At 38.1% G+C, this 20,272-nt stretch overlaps 2 protein-coding genes across 7 annotated transcripts in view; one reads left to right on the forward strand and one right to left on the reverse strand.

Moving 5' to 3' along the window:
• Positions 1-20,272, forward strand: part of LOC145662449 (proton-coupled amino acid transporter-like protein pathetic) — a 124,236-nt gene that overhangs the window by 64,663 nt on the left and 39,301 nt on the right. For all 6 annotated transcript variants that reach the window (XM_081728034.1, XM_081728036.1, XM_081728033.1 and 3 more), the window contains 2 exons: positions 5,746-5,896; positions 6,882-7,009. In XM_081728034.1, the coding sequence (XP_081584160.1) occupies positions 5,746-5,896; positions 6,882-7,009 (279 nt within the window). The remainder of the gene's footprint in view (positions 1-5,745; positions 5,897-6,881; positions 7,010-20,272) is intronic.
• Positions 12,754-18,651, reverse strand: LOC145662447 (uncharacterized). Its single transcript, XM_081728030.1, has 3 exons — positions 18,004-18,651; positions 13,072-17,134; positions 12,754-12,930 (listed from the first exon to the last, which is right to left on the reverse strand). The coding sequence occupies exon 2, from the start codon at positions 17,070-17,072 to the stop codon at positions 13,227-13,229; it is 3,846 nt and encodes a 1,281-aa protein (XP_081584156.1). The 5' UTR covers positions 17,073-17,134; positions 18,004-18,651; the 3' UTR covers positions 12,754-12,930; positions 13,072-13,226.

The following is a 20,272-nucleotide window of genomic DNA, read 5'->3' on the forward strand; positions in this document are numbered from 1 at the left end:
GCTTTCCGCCAGTCGATGAAGCACAAATACAGCTCTTCCTTTACAAATTGTTCCTGATATAATTCTCAGAATCCAATAGCGTCTCTCGTGCCTTTTCCTTTCCGGAATCCATATTGATCTTCTTCTAACCTCTCATCTATCTTGCTTTCCAGCCCTCTATTCAGTATGCGTGCAATGATCTTTCCAGTATGGGAAATCAGGCTAATGGTTCAGTGATCGCTGCACTTCTTTGCTTGGTTTTTCTTGGGCAATGCAATCATTGAAACATCAAGAAAATCCTTTGGCCGTTTTCCACTCAGGTAGATCTTGTTAATGAGTGAAGTCAGTACTTTCATTGCGTTGTCTCCTAATCCCTTGAGCAATTCTACTGGTATGTCATCGTTTCCAGTGGGCCTTCTCCTTCGCATGTCTTTGATTGCTTGTATTACTTCACTTTTGAATAGACTGGATCTTTTTTCATCATCCACCTCTTCCTCTGCTTTGATCGCAATATCTTTGGGGTGGTTCTTCTGATCATACAGATCTTTTATGTATTATTCCCAAATTCTAAGGATTCTTTGATGATCAGTGGTTACATTACCTTGTTGATCTTCGATGCCGAACGTTCGTATACTTTTGTTAGCTTTCTCTCCTAACTCTCGTGCTTTCTGGTACATCAGATCATATCTGCCGCGTCGTTGAAGTTCCATTATTTCTTCACGTATCTGCTCCATGTACATTTCTTTGGCTTTGTCTGTTTCTCTTTTCAATTCATTATTCAGCCTTCTGTATTCATTGATGTCCGTGTTTTTTACCCTTCTGTGTTCTTCCATCTTCTTAAGCATTGCTTCAGTTATCCATGATTTTCTCCGTGCTCTTTCCATCCTGCCAATGTTATTGTGGAGTGTGTCAAGTAGAATCTGTTTAACTTCTCCCCAACTATTCTCTATATTGTCAACCATATCGCCCATTGCACAGAATGTTTCTTCAACCTCTTCTTTCACATCATCGTCGATATTTCTTAGTCGCTCCAGGCTCCATTTTCGATTTCTCCTCCCATTTTCCTTGATCGACTTTAACCAGGTTTGCACTTCCGCCACCACGAGATTGTGATCCAAATCAATGTCCGCTCCTGGCAGTATCTTCACGTCTCGTGCACTATTCCTGAAACGTTACTTCACAAGAACGTAATCGATTTGGTAGCGTTTCTTATCTCCTGGACTTTTCCACGGGTTGTTTTTCCTTTTCTTAAGGCATGTATTCATCACCACCGATAAGCATTTGACATTGTTCGTTTCTTCTACTTGGTCCAAACGGTCCCACTACCTTATTCTCAGCTCCTTCTCCTACTACGCTGTTGAAGTCTCCCATTACTACGGCGTTAACCTTACCTCTTCCTTCCTGATGCAATATGTCACTGATCTGATCATACATTACTTCTACTTCATTATCATCATGGCCGGTTGTTGGCATATACACTTATATTATCACAATATCAACTGGTTTTGCATGTAGTTTTACAAACATCAAGTGGTCACTGCAGTATTCCACTTTGGTTACACTTCTTGCCACTTCCTTCTTCATTGCTATCGCAACACCATTCTCGGCCTTATCACCACCAGAATAGTATATTCTGTACTTTCCCGATACTATTTCATCTTTTTCTGGCCATCTCACTTCACTCAAGCCCACTATGTCCACTTTACATTTGTCCATTTCCACTTTTAAATTTTCAAGTTTTCTCTCACGTCGTAGAGTTCGTACGTTCCAGGTTCCCAGGCTGAAAGGAAAGTTATTATTTTCTCCTCTGATGATTCTTCCCGGAGTAGTCCCCACCCGGTGATCCGAACGGGGGACTATTTTACCTCCGGAATTTGTTACCTCAGCAAGAACCAACATATTTATTTATTCTCCTCCTTCGTCCCTTCTGGGAAAAGATAATGCGCTAGTATTCCCATTTCCTTTCCACATCTCCATGCCGTTGACCATCTAGTGGTTCATCAGCCTTTTAGGACAGTTTCCTCTCCTAAGGACAAGAAGGTGCCCTGACCTCCACCCGCTAAGGCTGTTGGCACTTGGTAGAAACTGACTCCTTATCCCGGGGGTCTGTCGGTCCCCACCTACGTTAGCCCCAAAGACGTCGCTCGCTTTCTCCCGCGAGAAGGTGTAGGTTTTCCCTTCGTTTAGGATGAGACCCGAAGGCTTTTCTCAAACCTCTCCAGTACTTACAATATATTATATAGTATAGGCATTAATGTCCGGAGAGAAATAATCAACATTCCAGAAAATAGTCTTTAAAACTCTTCTCATGGTCTTTCAAATGCCACAGCCAATAATGAATCTTCCGATTGCAGGAAACAAATTACATCCACAACCTGACGATTGATGTGAGGAAGCCAATACTAGAGTACATCTTTAACCTATCGTTATTAGTATACAATTGAGGCGTTAGCATGGAAAATCATATTAAGTCACAAAAGTCGAGTTCTAGAACACAAGCAAAAAAGTTTGTGACACTTCTTACACTTTTCTCTAACTCCATCTTTCGAGAGCTGCACAACTAAACTATTTCTTCTAGCGATTTACTGACTTTATTATGCCATGGCATGGATTCTTACTATCTTATCCGACAATAAACTAATTTTCGATTCTTTTTGGTCACTTATATGCATTTTCACGCCAACGCCTCAATTCATCTACTGACAACGAAATGTGTGAGTTGAAGTTTACCAAAAATGTCACATCCTTGATACATCGGGTCCTGGGTTGAATCACCATTGGAAGAGCCTTGAAACTTAAATGAATTGCTGTGGTTTGGATTCTACCTTAACAACTGTATCCGTCTCATATAGTCTCAATGCTGAAAAAGGCACGCTTAACTGTAACTAACCAACCAATTAGGATACAGCAGTTAGAAAGGTCGTCTCATTCCTAAATGTGCTAATTTCCTGTGTTATTGAGCCAGAAAAGGTAGTGGTACCTCTGCCGTAACATAGGGTAGATAAAGCCGCAAATTGTATTTCCTTCTGGTTTTAGTAAGCTCTCGGATGAAGTTAGATCTGATTGTGTAGGGATGTCTTTTGAGACCACTGAAGAAAAAGTGAGCTTGTCTTAACATTCCAGTGCTGACACGCTACATACCGGTAAATTGGTACTCGCTAGAGGAGCTCCCACTACCAATAGGTATAATTTGGAGACGGACTTTGGTCCATTGCGTAATGGACGTATCTTATCACACCTCTTTGGAAAGGTGTAATTAGTAACCGTCTTAGAAATACTTCAAATTGTTGTGGGCAATGGGCACGAACCCACCGCAAATCGGTCAACTAGTAGGAGGACATCCGTGACTTAAGCATATCCTGATTGCCCACTCTATCCTCGGATAGGTGGCTATAGGGTCATAAGACCACATTGTTAGGTGGATGGAAGTTATTACATTAGAGACATACGTATGTCCTACTGCCTTGAATAGATGTTTTTTTTAATAGTCTGTCGCTGAGTTTGTTGTTAAACAAAAGGTTCAGGTACGACATAGGTCATCGTAAGAATTAGTGGATTAATTGAAATCCGATGTTGAAATAAAGACGATAAGGGCTCTTGGAAGTTTTTAAGAAGAATAAAATTTGTTGGGAGTTAGAATTAAGTTTTATTATTCCACAGAGGATAATGCAATTGGAAGGAGGATTCGACAGGGATGCTGTCTCTCGCCTACATTATTTGACATCTATCTAGAAGAGATAGTGAAAAAGAGTCTGCAAAATGAAGACGGAATTTCAGTAGGAGGTAAAATGATTAGGTGTATACGGTTTGCAGATGATATAGCGCTTGTTGCAGAATCTGAAAAGAAAACCAATAAGTTGTTAGAAAACTTCAGGAAATGTTTTGGAGAATATGGGATGAAAATAGATGTTAGAAAGACAAAAGCCATGATGATTGGAACTAAGGGATCGGTGTCAAAAATATAAGTAGGAGGGAAGAAAGTAGAACAGGTGATTACTTTTCGATACCTGGGTAGTATTATTAGTAATGATATGAAATGTGGACTTGAAATAAAATTAAGGATAGGAATGGTGAAAGAAGCCTTTAAGAGGAAGAAAAAGACTATTTTGTGGGACGTTGAATAAAGAGTTGAGAGGAAGTGTTACGTGTGAAGTTGTGCTGTATGGATCAGAAATATGAACATTATACAAAATGATGAGAAACGACTGGAAGCTTTCGAAATGTGTGTGTGGTAAAGAATGGAGAGAACCAGCTGGGTCGAGCGGAAAACGAATGAGAGAGTGTTAGAAATGGTGGGAGAAGAAAAGAACAATTTTACATATTATTAAGAAGAGGAAGAGAAACTGGTTGAGACATTGGCTAAGAAGAAACTGTATCATGAGGGATGTTTTAGAGGGCATGGTGCTAGGAAAGAGAGGGAGAAGCCGAAGGAGACTACCATTAATGGACAATATCAAAACAGAGAAATCTTACCTGAAGACGAAGAGGTTAGTGGAAGACTGTGGAGCATTGAAGCTTCTCAATTGCAGCAAGTGACCTGCCAATAATGGCAAAATATCTATGATCATGATTCAAAAGATTTAACAGAAGCCTGATTGAAGTTAATAACTTTTGACATAACTATATTCCTATAGCTACGTATTTAGAAGTAGTATGAGTTGTCGCCTACAGTACAGTACGCAGAAGTAGGATTCAAGCACTCTTATCTCTTACCCTTTCAGAACAAGCGTGATTTTTGTATAATAATCTTAATATAGCATTTTTAATTTTTTTTTTTCTATAATATCTTGCTCAAGGAGTGGTTAAAGCCCAAAACCCCTTTTGTATATGCCATTGGCCGCCTATATTCAGTTAATATCCATTTAACACAGTGAGTTTATAACCAAGATCCAGGGGAGATGCTCTTACAATACTTATCGTCTCAACTCGTCTCAAGTCTGGAAGTTGGAGATTGATTTTCGAATGACTATTATTATTATTATTATTATTATTATTATTATTATTATTATTATTATTATTATTATTATTATTATTATTATTATTATTATTATTAAGTATTCTGACTGCCTTTTGACAAGTCCTGGGACTAGTAAGGTTTTTATCTTCTTTTTTCTTATTTCTTTTCTTCTTAATTTTCAGTTTGGACCTGGAAATGTTTCTTCCACGTTTCTCGATTTTCAGCTTCCTCTTTTAACTTCCAATATTTTCTTCTATTTTTCAAACCACCGATCAGTTGTGTTCTTCTTCATACTTCTCGCTTTCCTTTCATCTTTCCTTCTATGACGGTGTAAAGAAGACAATTTCTTCGCAAGATGTGTCCAAACGAATTGGCTTTTGTACGAATAATGATAGCTAGAAGCGCCCTCTTCTCTCCTATCCGTTTTAAAACGTATTTGTTTGTTGTTACTCTTTCCGTCCATTTTATCTTCTCCATCTTCCTCCAACACCACATTTCGAAGCTCTCCAAATATTTCCTCTCTAACTTCCGTAATGTCCAAGTCTCTGAGCCATAAAGTCCAATGTTCCAAATATAGCACTTGACCAATTTCTTCCTTAGTCCAATATTGCACCTGTCAGTTAAGAGTGATCTTTTCTTGTTGATTGGCTATAGCAATTCTCGACCTGATCTCTTTGGTGCAGATAACTATAATAAGTTAAGTGACTTAGAAATTTTAGACAGTATTGGATCGATTTTTAAATACTGTGCCATGCCGCTGTTTACTAATTCCTATAAATAATCTTACGAATGACTTTAATATATTGTAGGGGACTAGAGACACTGATTCATCTTCTGAAGGGCAACGTAGGGACAGGAATGATGGCCATGGGAGATGCATTTCGAAATGCTGGTTTAATTTTAGCTTCCGTTCTTACGCTTTCCCTTGGAATCATATGTGTACACAGTCAGCATTTATTAGTAAGTATTCAACATTCTACAAACTAATAATTACATGATTATCTTTCAAAAAAATATTTGTAAATACTATATTTGTAAGTTTACAAATATTGTTCATTTAAAATTCGAATCATTTTACACTTTGCAAAAATATAATGGGTGTTTCAGGAATAAACGGACGAACTTCGTGTGTGTGTTTAGGTCCTGAATAGAAGAAAACGGTTTATCTGCGACTTTGGTCAGAAACACCTAATTACGAAGATGGGATCAATTTAAAGTAGTTAGTAGAATAAGTCGTAGAGTGACTACACTGAATAAAATAACCTACGGACTTCGTATATCTGTTCAGTACCTGAAATCATGAAAAAGGTATATATGCGACTTTGGTTTAAGATGATTGATTGCGGAGATGAGGTCAACTTAAGACTTTTCGGATCAAAGTTGCAGATAAGACTTTTTCTTGTATTCAGGTCCTGAACAGGTATACGAAATCCGTCAGTTACTTTAGTCAGTGTAGCCATCTTACGACCTATTCTACTAACTACCTTAAATTGGTCCGTTCTTCGAAATTAGGCGTTTCTGAGCAAAGTCGCAGATAAACCTTCCTGAACCCGTATCCATAGTTTATCAGTTGATTCCTGGAACACCCTGTATATAATAATTATGTTGAAAGCTATTGTCTTATTTATCAGCTGAAAATCACGTGTACAAAAATCTTAGTTTTTTTAGTTAATAGTATGCATATCTTGTTGTAAACCACTACAAACATAATAATGCCTTCTTGCTATGATAAATCACAAGTAAATGAGTTGAAGACGCCTCCATACTCTTAAGTCATCCCATGTTCCATGTAAATTTAATAGGACTTTTTTTTTAGAGAAGTCTATTCTGATTTTTAACATTAAGTAATTAAAGCCTATCAAATAGCTTATTTGATTAAGAGAATAGTATTTTTTTAATATAGGATATTCTCATGTACTTACTGTTCTCTATTTTCTGTCTGTAGATAAATTGTTCTGAGAAACTGAGTAGTCGGGGAGCAGATATTATTGTTCCTCCAGATTTCGCCGAAGTCGTCGAACTATCGTTCAAGACTGGACCTCCGAAAGTAAGAAAATTCACACCGTATGCGAGGTAAGTCTCAATTTTATTTTATCGTTGGTTAATTGGAGTTAATACACAAATACTATATATACCTATATATGAAACGAGAGTTAGTGCCTAAAGTGGAATCCAACTCGCTGCTTGGATTTTTATCTACCGTTTACTACTTGCACGGGGAATAGAACTGGGACCACAACACAGGAAGCACAAGTGCTGTTGTCCAATTCAAAATGAAGAATCTTTACTTCTATTATCATAGAGATTGTGAAATAAATTAAACTTCTAGCGCTTGAAACTAAGAGAAGAAAACGTACCTAATGTACTAATTCTTCTAAATAACAATTTAGAACATTACGTAAAATGTTGTTCCCTTTGTTGGAATTGAGAAAAGATTATTTTTTTGCTGACATACCGTAACTTCCCTTAAGGTCCACCATTGGCTTACGTTCTTGTCTCGGAAACTAAACAAAATAGTTTCGCTAACGTTCTTGTTTCAGAAACTAAATAACAGTCCATATTTAAGAGTCTGCCTCACTAAAAATACATAATACAAAATTTACCATTTTCTTTTGTATGTTTTTCATAAGTGAAAGGAGATAATGAAATGCAAGTTATCACAGTCATAGATAATGTTATTCTACAACAGAAAATATGAACCTAAAGAATTTTCAGTGTTGCCATCCTTAGAATTTACAGTGTTGTCAGAATAACAACGCCCCTGAAATCTAAGTTAAGGCAGCGACTAGAGGAACGATCTCAACTGCGTTTGGTTACGTATCATGTTGTTTTGGTTTCCGGTGAACTACTTTTTAAATAACATTATTATTTAATTTGAATAACTGTGTGTTAAAATTATTTTGTTTATTACAAACTAAATACAACTATTATTTAAAAAGTAGTTCACAGGATACCAAGACAACATGATACGTAACTAAATCCAGTTGAAATCATTCAATTTGTCGCTGCTTTAACTTAGATTTTTAGGAGCTTTGTTATTCTGGCAACACTGTAATTTCTATGGATGGCAACACTGAATATTCTTCAGGTTCATATTTTCTGTTGTAGAATAGCATTATCTCTCATTGTGGTAAGTTGCATTTTGTTATCTCCTTTCACTTATGAATAAATAAGCAAAAGAAAAATGGTAAATTTTGTATTATTTTTAGTAAGGCAGACTCTTAACACCTTAATTACCACCATATCTGTTGACCGTTATCAACTGCGTGCCACGGATAATAGTCCGCCAGTAATACTTTGTTTTAGCCGCATAAATGTATAATTTTCTTTGTGTACGGTTTTGCATATACACGGCGTGGGCATTAAATCCTGAGTTCTACGCCATATGTATCTAATTGCATACACACCTACAGAACGAACGCGACGAAGTGTAATATATTGTTTTCGTATATAAAAAAAATCATATATGTGGCGCTGCACGGGAGAGCCGTGTGTATGAAATTCCATACACATACAGTTTATGTGATAATTTCGAGTCGAGACGAGAAACATGACAATTCTCGTCTGTTTTTCGACAGAAATTTACCCTCAAATACCGTTTTACTGTTGCTAGTTTCATAGTACAGTACAATCTAATTTATCTGCCCCTCGTTGATCCGGATCTCCGGATAATCCAGATCAGATTTGTGAACAAGGAGGGAGCGATCACTTTGCAACAGTGGATGACACATGCAGATGCTACACAACAGCTGGCAAACATCATGGCGTACTTGGAGCGTCAGCCCGACACTATTTCAGCTGAACTACTAATGTTAAAGCGTTTGCATAACCGTTCTTCATTCAAACGTCACACGTGTTTGAAACAAAAGACAGTGTACCAATTCTTTGTTTTCAAAAATTATGTGAAGAGCTATCGTAATAGGTGGTAAGTCTGCTTATTTAAGGATTTGTTTTGCTTATTACCCATATTACCGGATTTTCGATTTTCCGGACTGCCTTTGGTCCCATTTAGACCGGATAAACGGGTTGTACTGTATAAAAATTACGTTTTGTTTTATAAATTTACGTTCGAAATTGACATCAGGGTATCAATTTTGCAAGTAAATTTATAAAGCAAGACAAAAAAAAGGTTTTCCAGAATCGAGATGAAACGAGATGACAAGCACGTACACAGGAATTTATTATTGCTGGGCTCTAAAGCTTTTTTTTTTTTTTTTTTTTTGAGAAGGGTCCAAATTCAATATGAGGATAAACTATATTAAAATTTTGTAAAATCACCCATAAAATTAGAATAAATTTACCAAAAAAAAAATGGGATTTCGTGGGGACCAGGACCCGTACCCCTCCCTAGGATCGAGATCCTACGTACGTCCCTGCGAAACTAGAAAAAAGTCTTATTTCTTGTCATGTCTCGTCTCACGGGCAAGACTAAACAGAAAGTTCCTTTATGTTCAAAATTTAGTAATTGTCATATTGACGTTGTTATCTAGCATTAAATCAAGAAGTGGAAAGAGTAGTAATCGCATGACTTGGTCTCACTTTTTGGCCCCTGGGTCCCTGCCCCTGGGTCCCTGCCGGGGTCAATGACCTAGGGGTACCTAGGACCACCCCCTAAAATTTGGCAGGGGTACATAGGACCCCCCCCCCCCAGGACCCATGGTCCCTGGCCCGTGTCAATGACCTAGGGGTACTTAGGACCACCCCTCTAGATTTTGGCAGGGTACATAGGACCACCCCTTAAATTTTGGAAATAGCCAAATCTAAAAATTGGGTGTGGTAGCCTAGGACCACAGTATGTACCTCTATCAGTATTGGGTGTCTATGTCGTTCCCTTTTATGAGTAAAAAATTGCCAAAAATTCAAATTTCGGAGGTTTTTGACCTAATTTATCCCCTTGGATGAGGTATTATTACCCTATATGGTTATATGGGCGTATACAGGGATTCATTCCCTTTTATAAGACATGGGTATATTAATGCACCCCTTGAAATTTTTGGGAGGGGTACTTTGGCCCACCCCTTCAATTTTGGAAATTGCCCAATTTCAACATTGGGTATTATAGTACAGGACCCTAATATGTATTATGATAAATTTGGGTGGTCCACCTCGTTCCCTTCTAGGGTAGCCAAATCTAAAAATTGGGTGTGGTAGCCTAGGACCACAGTATGTACCTCTATCAGTATTGGGTGTCTATGTCGTTCCCTTTTATGAGTAAAAAATTGCCAAAAATTCAAATTTCGGAGGTTTTTGACCTAATTTATCCCCTTGGATGAGGTATTATTACCCTATATGGTTATATGGGCGTATACAGGGATTCATTCCCTTTTATAAGACATGGGTATATTAATGCACCCCTTGAAATTTTTGGGAGGGGTACTTTGGCCCACCCCTTCAATTTTGGAAATTGCCCAATTTCAACATTGGGTATTATAGTACAGGACCCTAATATGTATTATGATAAATTTGGGTGGTCCACCTCGTTCCCTTCTAGGGGTACAAAATTGCCAAAATATAAACGTAAGCAATACGTAGTACCACGTGTTTGGTTTTTGGTCGATTTTATCCCCTTTGATGAGGTTATTATCCTATATAGTTATATGGTCATGTATAGGGGTCCATTACCTTTCATAAGATATGGGTATATTTGTGCACCCCGGGAGGGGTACTTTTGGCCCACCCCTTAAATTTTGGAAATTGCTCATTTTTATATATTTGGTATTATAGTACGGGACCCTAACATGTATTATAATAAATTTGGGTGGTCCACTTCGTTCCCTTTTAGGGGGTACAAAATTGCCAAATTTTAGTACAACCACGTGTTTGGTTTTTGGTTATTTTATTCCCTTGGATGAGGTCCTATTACCTTATATGGGTGTATACAGGTGTTTATTTCCTATTGTAAGACGTAGGTACATTTGTGCACCCCGGCAGGAGTGCCTTGGCCCACCCCTTAAATTTTTTTTGGAAATTGCCCAATTTAAACATTTGGTATAATAGTATAGAACCCTAATATAGATCACTATAAATTTTTTCGGTGGTCTATCTCGTTTCCCTTTTAGGGGTATAAAACTGCCAAAATATAAACGTAAGCATTACGTTGTACCACGTGTTTCGTTTTTTTTTTTTTTGACCTAATTCATTTCCTTGGATGAGATCCTATTACCTTATATGGTTGGGGGGGGGGGGGGCGCGGTGGCTCAGTGGTAGAGCGTTCACCTCTGGTGCTTGGGGTCCCGGGTTTGATCCCAGCCCCCGCCAAGTGAACTTTGTGGTGGACAAACACCGTGCTCGTGGGTTTTCTCGGGGTTCTCCCGTTTCCTCCTACTTTCTTCATTTCACTCATTATCACCGTCTCCTTTAGCAAAACCGGCATAAACATGGGACGTAAAACTTAAAGATTTCATTTTTTTTACCTTATATGGTTATATGGCCATGTATAGGAGTCCATTCCCTATTATGAAACATAAGTACATATGTGAACCCCCGGGAATGGTACCTTGGCCCGCCCCCTTAAGTTTTTAGAAATTGCCAAATTTAAACATTTGGTATCATAGTACTGGACCCTAATATATATTACTACAAAATTTGGGTGGTCCACCTCGTTCCCTTTTAGGGTGCATTTTGTTCCGCTTTAGGAGTGAACCTTGCAATCGTCCCGAGTTTGATTCTTGGAAATGTTGAATTTAACGTCCCCGCGAAAACGGTGAGAGATGATAGGACGAAACATGAACTTACTTGACTGAGGATTGAAGCAGTGACCTCATACAGTAGAGAGACAAGCGCTGAGCCATCGTACACGTGTGTTGATTACTATGCAATAGTCCCGAGTTTGATTCTTGGTGCTAGTTTCAGGAAATGTTAACGTCCCACTTGAAACGATGATGAGAAATGAGAAAACATCATAAACTTACTTGCTTGCGGATTGAAGCAGAGATCTCACATATTTGAGCCACTATGGCCCATTGAGAAGTTCAGTTTTTTGATTACTATGTCATGGTCCCGAGTTCGATTTTTGTGTTAGTTTAAGAAATATTGAGTTTAACGTCCCCTTGAAACGATGATGAAAAATGATAGGAGGAAACATGAACTTACTTCGTTGTGGATTGAAGCGCTGAGCCGTCGTACTCCATTCAGTGCGAACAGTTTCGCGTATGAAAAGAAGACGAGCAGATTATGTTACATTACACATTTCAGTGCGAGCAGTTTACACTAGGTTTATGTTTCATATAGAAAGATAGAAGATCTGCGTTGTCATCTTTTTACTTCGTGTGCAACTTTGACCTTGAAGAAAACCTTGTTGACTCAGTGCTAGCATTGACGTATACACACAATCTTATTGTTTAGTTGGCTGTATTTAGAGATGAATCAGACATGTAAGGTTGTTGGTTCGAATCTAGTTGTGTTCGCTGTAACTCAGGGTCTGAGCGATACTTACCGAAATTTTTCCAGTGTTGCCAACACTATCAGAATGAATCGATTCATTTAGTCGGAGCAGTTTCGTGACGAAAACAGAATTTTGTTTTGCACACAAAAATTTTTTCTGAAACAGAATTTTGTTTGTACATAAAAATTTTTTTCTGAAACAGAATTTTGTTTGTACATAAAAATTTTCTGAAACAGTTTTTGTTTTGTACACACAAAAAAATTTTCTGAAACAGAATTTTGTTTTCGTACACAAAAATTTTTTCTGAAAACATTTTTTTTTTTTCGTACACAAAAATTTTCTGAATCAGTTTTTTTTTTCGTACACAAAAAATTTTCTGAAACAAAAATTTAGTTTGATTTTTTTTTTTCGCAAAACATTGATTTATTTTATCGGTAAACTGATTCAGAAAAAAGAAATTGAAATCGCAGTACAGGAAAAAGAATTTGATTTTAGGATGTGAAATAAAAACACAGAATCATGTTTTTGTACATTTATTTTTAGCATGTGAAATAGAATACAGAATTTCTTTTTTCTTCAAAGGAAGACGTGTCCGTGACGGGTACAAATTCTGTAAAGAGAAAATAAAACATATGAATATACATGGTAATATTTATTTTGTTTCCTGTGAAAGAAGAAAAACAGATTATTAACATCGAACTAACTGATCAAGAGAGAGTGAGGTGAGAAAAGAAAAGCAAATGTGACGTACCTGAATTCCTTTTTTTTCTCCACGGGTTTCTGCAAGGTGATGTCATCTGAGGTTTGTTTCCGCTGTGGCCTCGTTGAAGCATGTCCCGTGTTGCGTTGATTCTTTGCCCCGTCTTTGGGAGGTGATGTTGGTGGGATTAGGGGAAAATATGGCTGTTATTCTGTTCTGGCTTTTTTATACCCATAGGGCAATGTCTCGTATGTGTCTGGTATTAATCGGCGTTTTTTATAGTTGAAACTGTACTTCTTTTCTTCAGGTTTTGTGACAAGATGATGATCGTGGGTTCTGTAAATTTTGTGCGGCGTGCTAATGGAGATTTTTTCACTCGATTGATTTATGATCATTTGCTCCAGACTATTGAAATTTAACTTTTGACTTGCAGTATAATTGAGTGTGAATCCACGAATTTTGCATACATAACTGGTTGATTTCGTGTCGGGGTTGTAGATTTCCAAGGCGTACTGTTTTGGGCCACCAGACACGAATTTTTTAATGTATGCTTTTGGTCCAATTGATTCAAGTTCATTTGACATTGAACCAAGAAATACTTCTGGTTCTATTGTGGGCTGTGATGGTCGCTGCGTGAATATTACGGAATCTGTATCGAAATATAATACTCTTTCTTGCAGAAGTTCTAAATATTTGTAGAGTTCCAGACGAGCTTGACACGTTGTAAATGCTCCAAGGACAACATTAGCATTGTGATTTTGTACTGGAACATCATCTTCATACTGCCAATAAAGGTATAACATCGAATCGTTAACAGGTAAAATTTGGTTGACTTTTATGTCTGGAGCAGTTAATTTTTGATACAGTTCTTTGGGGTCGTTAATGATGGTCGTTTGGCTGAAATTGTCTCTTATAGCGAGTCGTCCCCAGAAGGCATTCAAACAGAGCTTTGCAAGACTACGACGTGCTGAATTTGTCATTATATTTGCTGCATCTAAAGTTATGCCTTCCCGTTGTTGTACCACTTGGATATACTGCTGCTTTTCTTCTTCGGTGACGCAATTGGCAGGCCAACCAGAAGCTTCCAGCTTAGATTTCAAAAATGTATTAATGTATTCGCTGAATAATCCGCCAGTCTTGGTTTCTGGATCATATACGGTGATGTCGTAATCCCAAATTTCGTAAATTTCAATGACTTGATACCCAAGTTCAATGGCTTTTTGAATTTCATAGGACACCCATGTTCCTGTTAGACTTCGTTCACTGTCCGAATGTGTACATTCAGAATCTTGATTTAATGCTGTGGCACAGGCAGCACAAAGTGGAAACAACAACTTCTTATTTGAACGAAATGGCAGCACTGGATGAAACACATTTCTGCTAGGCAAGATCTTCAACTTGACCAATCCGTTGACATATTGAATGTCGGGCATTTCTGGATCTCCCTGTAGATATATTCGTGGATGCCCTATTGGATACCGTCCACATTTATTCACATAAGGATACAGGGAGACGATATCCAAGAATTTTATTTCTTCGCCTTCATTTTCATTTGCGACGTGGTACAATTTAATGGCATTAACACGGCCACCATAGAAGCTGTCTCTTGGATTTAATGGTGTCTTATTAGTATAAGGATGTGTGCTTAAAGAAGAGGCCAATGCTGGATTGGATTTTAACACTTGACGAAATTCACATTCCCACATTTCATGTACTTTATATCCCATGGATCGTAATAACTTCATTTTACGCTGTGTTCTCTCGTAGCGATAGTTCATTGTTTCTTCGGAGTTCTCATAAATGGGTTGATCACGGCCTGTAGGGACACATAGAGGACAGCCATGGAATTTGCACCCTTCAAATTCATACACGTGTTCCTCTTTAGTGTCAGGATCTTTGTAGTAACCGTCCAGATGAAAACCAGCAACATAAACTTCCTTTCCTCTCGCAGCATGTTGAATTGAATGGCCCTCTTTTTCTTCCATGTAGGCAAGCCACTGCAAAGCAATCCGTGACTGATTGTTTCTGTGACGGTATCCTCGTGCAGGAAGAATGCTAATAGTATTAGGTTTTAAGAAATTTCGTCGAAATACTAAATTGCACGCACTCGCCAAAGTGATAGCCTCCAGGAAAGGATTGACGTGAGTTTCTTGTTCAAAAGTGGTCATGAAAGATATACAAGCCAATCGAAGTACGTTGACGTCCTGGATACAATAGTTTACCAATTCTTTTTGGAAAATAAACGTATCGTTCTGGTGTTCGTTGTACCATGTCATGAATTTTTCTCGTTCATCCACTTTCATTTCATCTGCACCATAATAATGGATGTCCGGTAATTTTCCCACATACGTTTGATTTGCAGCAGTATTAAAAAAGTGTGGAAAATATCCTTTGGTCGCGGGTAAATGAAATGCCTTGGATAATTTACTTAAAGCCATTGGCATGAAATTTAAGGAGTCAATAAACGATAAGTGATTCACTTTCATGCTTAAAATTTTTGCTCCGTTCAAGATCAAAGTAGGTTTCAATTCATGTTCTTCCACTAAAGATTTAAGAATAAAATGACCATCATATCCCTTACAGTTATGTGCCAAAGATACAATAAGTTTGATGCTGGGTCGTGGTTGACGTAAATACGCAAGAAAGGCATTGATCGGATCATCTTGAAAAATATGTTCTCGCTGTCCACAAACTTCACACGGATGATGTATATCCTCATCTTGAACACAGTTGTAACATACTTGTTGGGCCACCAGTAAATTGGGCTTATGAATGAACGTGTCTTCATCGAAGAAAGTATCCTGTGTGGCTTCGATATCATAGAAGACAATCATAGCTTTCTTGGCATGTAACACTGATGGAACTCCAGGCTTTAATTGAGTCGTATCAGGCTTCATGTAGCATTGGTGGGTAGACGTAACGTGTTTATGGCACACATTACAAAAATAATCAGTACAATCATGTTTTCTTTCCCCTGTATGGACAAACGAATAAATGCGTAGACATTTGGAACACTGTTTCACCATCTTGCATATTGGTTGGCCTTTATGGTATGGTACAGTCAGATGATTTGTATAGCATGTTTCACCATAAAATTCACGATTGCATTCTAGGCACTGCTTCTCCGTATTGGTCTTACTGCATGGCGGTTTCTGCAAACATTTTTCACACATGGCCGAACAGTTCTTGACGTGTGCATTACGATGATCATATTTTTTATGGCATGCAGCACAATAGTAGTTGGTAGAAAAAACCGACGTTAATGACGTGATGATGTCATAATGAGAATTGATGCACATTAAATTGATTGGAATTTTGTCTTCGCCACCAGGCCCTTCATACAGAATATCTTCTCCGGAAAAGCTGGTGTACACGGTAAGTTTATAATTTGTCAAGTAGCGTTGCAATTGTCGTAATTCTTCCACGGATCCCCCATGCTCTAAATTCACTGATGATCTGGACAAAAGTTCATGTACGGCTGGAATAACAACACACTTTCTCTGGTTGTGATATTGATCGTAAACTTTTTTATTTGTATCCTTATATTTCTTTAGGCCAATAGCAATCACAATCGCATACGCTAAACATTTCTTGTCGGTGTTTTTTACTCGTAGAATGCCTTTCTTGCACTTTAATAATTCGTCGTTTGATAAAAGACCTCGACGCACCAATCCAAATCCACGGGGCACATCCACATGATGAAAATGGACAATGAACGGTTCGTTCATGAGAAAACTATCGTTACTTTGAAGGATGCGATCAAAGGATGCCCATAAAGTCTCCAGTGTCAAATTACTTGCATGCCGGAAAGATAGATAAAACGGTTTGTTCTTCTCATCGTGGGATAAAATCGATAATCCAACCATCGATGATTCGTCGACGTTTTCCAATAAATAATCCAACATCTGTTGAAAGGAGGCCTGAACCCACTCCACAATATCGGTGCCACTGGTCGGAGCATTAATTTGAATTTCCAGCATTCGTCCTTCAAGATTAAAACGCCGATAATGTCTATTGATTTCTCGCAAGACAGTAAAGCCAGAAGTAGCCATATTCAAATAGGGAAAAAAGGTAAGGTAAGCAAAAAAAGGAATAGGCAAAGAAAAACAAATATCTAAAACGAAAAGAGAAAAAAAGCACGAATTAAAATTGAATTCAGAGATCACTACATTATCAAAATGACTACACGATCAATCCTAAAAGAATGATCATATCTCAAATAGTTTTACTGTTAAAATTTTTATTGTCGTCATACTGGAAATCAAACCCGGACCAACATCAACATGTAAATGACCTAAGTTTCTGTAGTGATAAAAAGAATGAATGAAATTGTTTTTCTAACTGTGCTGAAAGAATCATTGTAGTAAGCATTTTTTCCTCTGACACTGAACTTTAAAACATATGACGAACATGAAACGAAAACAAAATCTCATGCGCTTGCTTTTCTCGAGCTAAGGCAAGAAAGACTCGGCGGGAGATCAGATCCCACATTAAACTGCAAGTCCACGTCTCACGTTGTAGGGAACAAATTCGTGCGTAGTTTCTTTGTTTACTTTCAGAAACTGAGCTAAGTGGTTAGCGTTACGCACCTCTGGCCCGGGTTCAACACCCAGTATGCGATCAGATTCAACATTAAGCTGTATTCCTAGCCCCCCACTACTGAAGGGACGCTAAAACCAAAAAATCAACAAATTTCTCGTGCCTACTTCTAATGTGTGGGATGTGGCCCGGGTTCAACACCCAGTATGCGCTCAGATTCAACATTAAGCTGTATTCCTAGCACCCCACTACTGAAGGGACGCTAAACCAAAATCAACAAATTTCTTGTGCTTACTTCTAATGTGTGGGATTCCTAATTCGATCCCCGGTCAAGTTATTCTTCCATTTGCTAAATATTTCATACTAAAATAAAACAATGATAACAATGTTATCCTCATGCAAAAAACACTCCATTGATGTTAAGAAAACGCAGTCGATACTTACCTCAAATTCAAGGAACGGAGTAAAGTCACGCTGTCACTAGAGGTACACCTACGTTCATTCACGAACTTCGTGGAAGTAGGATTTGAAAATGAAATTAAGAATTTTATTTAGGTCTGAAACGTGTTCAACTATAAAGTGACAACACTATCAGCCAATCAGAAACGAGGAAAATGAATCAATGACATCACGGAGAACCAATGAAAACACAGCTTTCATCATGTATCATGAGCCGAAACGTGATGTAAGAAGCAATCTGATTGGTTGTGACATTATTCACGTTTTTTCTCCTTACACATCAATCGTTACGACATCTAGTATCGCAATTTTTTGATCATGACATCATACCGTTGACTCGTTAGTTTCTTACGACATTCAAATTAACACATCTAAAATGTGATTCATTTTCCTTAAACTTGATTGAAAAAATGTAACACTCATCGATATGTTACGAAACTGTCTTTTACAAAAATGTAAAGTTGAGCTTTAAAAGTCCGTCAGCTGAGAAAAAAAAATGCTGATGTAGTAAAAGCAGATTCTGCAATTTCACAATAACAAGCTTCTATGCGTAACAACAAGCAGAAATGTGTAGTAATGTAACATAATCTGTTCATGTTCTTTTCATACGCAAAACTGCTCGCACTGAATGGAGTACGGTGGCTCAGCGTTTTTTTTTTTTTTTTTTCTGATGTGTGAGTTCTCTGCTTCGATCCGCAAGCAAGTAAGTTTATGATGTTTTCTCATTTCTCATCATCGTTTCAAGTGGGACGTTAACATTTCCTGAAACTAGCACCAAGAATCAAACTCGGGACTATTGCATAGTAATCAACACACGTGTACGATGGCTCAGCGCTTGTCTCTCTACTGTATGAGGTCACTGCTTCAATCCTCAGTCAAGTAAGTTCATGTTTCGTCCTATCATCTCTCACCGTTTTCGCGGGGACGTTAAATTCAACATTTCCAAGAATCAAACTCGGGACGATTGCAAGGTTCACTCCTAAAGCGGAACAAAATGCACCCTAAAAGGGAACGAGGTGGACCACCCAAATTTTGTAGTAATATATATTAGGGTCCAGTACTATGATACCAAATGTTTAAATTTGGCAATTTCTAAAAACTTAAGGGGGCGGGCCAAGGTACCATTCCCGGGGGTTCACATATGTACTTATGTTTCATAATAGGGAATGGACTCCTATACATGGCCATATAACCATATAAGGTAAAAAAAATGAAATCTTTAAGTTTTACGTCCCATGTTTATGCCGGTTTTGCTAAAGGAGACGGTGATAATGAGTGAAATGAAGAAAGTAGGAGGAAACGGGAGAACCCCGAGAAAACCCACGAGCACGGTGTTTGTCCACCACAAAGTTCACTTGGCGGGGGCTGGGATCAAACCCGGGACCCCAAGCACCAGAGGTGAACGCTCTACCACTGAGCCACCGCGCCCCCCCCCCCAACCATATAAGGTAATAGGATCTCATCCAAGGAAATGAATTAGGTCAAAAAAAAAAAAACGAAACACGTGGTACAACGTAATGCTTACGTTTATATTTTGGCAGTTTTATACCCCTAAAAGGGAAACGAGATAGACCACCGAAAAATTTATAGTGATCTATATTAGGGTTCTATACTATTATACCAAATGTTTAAATTGGGCAATTTCCAAAAAAAATTTAAGGGGTGGGCCAAGGCACTCCTGCCGGGGTGCACAAATGTACCTACGTCTTACAATAGGAAATAAACACCTGTATACACCCATATAAGGTAATAGGACCTCATCCAAGGGAATAAAATAACCAAAAACCAAACACGTGGTTGTACTAAAATTTGGCAATTTTGTACCCCCTAAAAGGGAACGAAGTGGACCACCCAAATTTATTATAATACATGTTAGGGTCCCGTACTATAATACCAAATATATAAAAATGAGCAATTTCCAAAATTTAAGGGGTGGGCCAAAAGTACCCCTCCCAAATTTTTAAAGGAGTGCACAAATATACCCATATCTTATGAAAGGTAATGGACCCCTATACATGACCATATAACTATATAGGATAATAACCTCATCAAAGGGGATAAAATCGACCAAAAACCAAACACGTGGTACTACGTATTGCTTACGTTTATATTTTGGCAATTTTGTACCCCTAGAAGGGAACGAGGTGGACCACCCAAATTTATCATAATACATATTAGGGTCCTGTACTATAATACCCAATGTTGAAATTGGGCAATTTCCAAAATTGAAGGGGTGGGCCAAAGTACCCCTCCC

The sequence above is a fragment of the Thermobia domestica genome, chromosome 10 (assembly GCF_964235325.1).
Source record: "Thermobia domestica chromosome 10, izTheDome1.hap1.1, whole genome shotgun sequence".
NCBI classification, from domain to species: domain Eukaryota; kingdom Metazoa; phylum Arthropoda; class Insecta; order Zygentoma; family Lepismatidae; genus Thermobia; species Thermobia domestica.

What these genes read in the sequence shown, in the direction of transcription:
- LOC145662447 (XM_081728030.1), bottom strand. Translation starts at nt 17,072, where the DNA reads ATGGCTACTTCTGGCTTTACTGTCTTGCGAGAAATCAATAGACATTAT.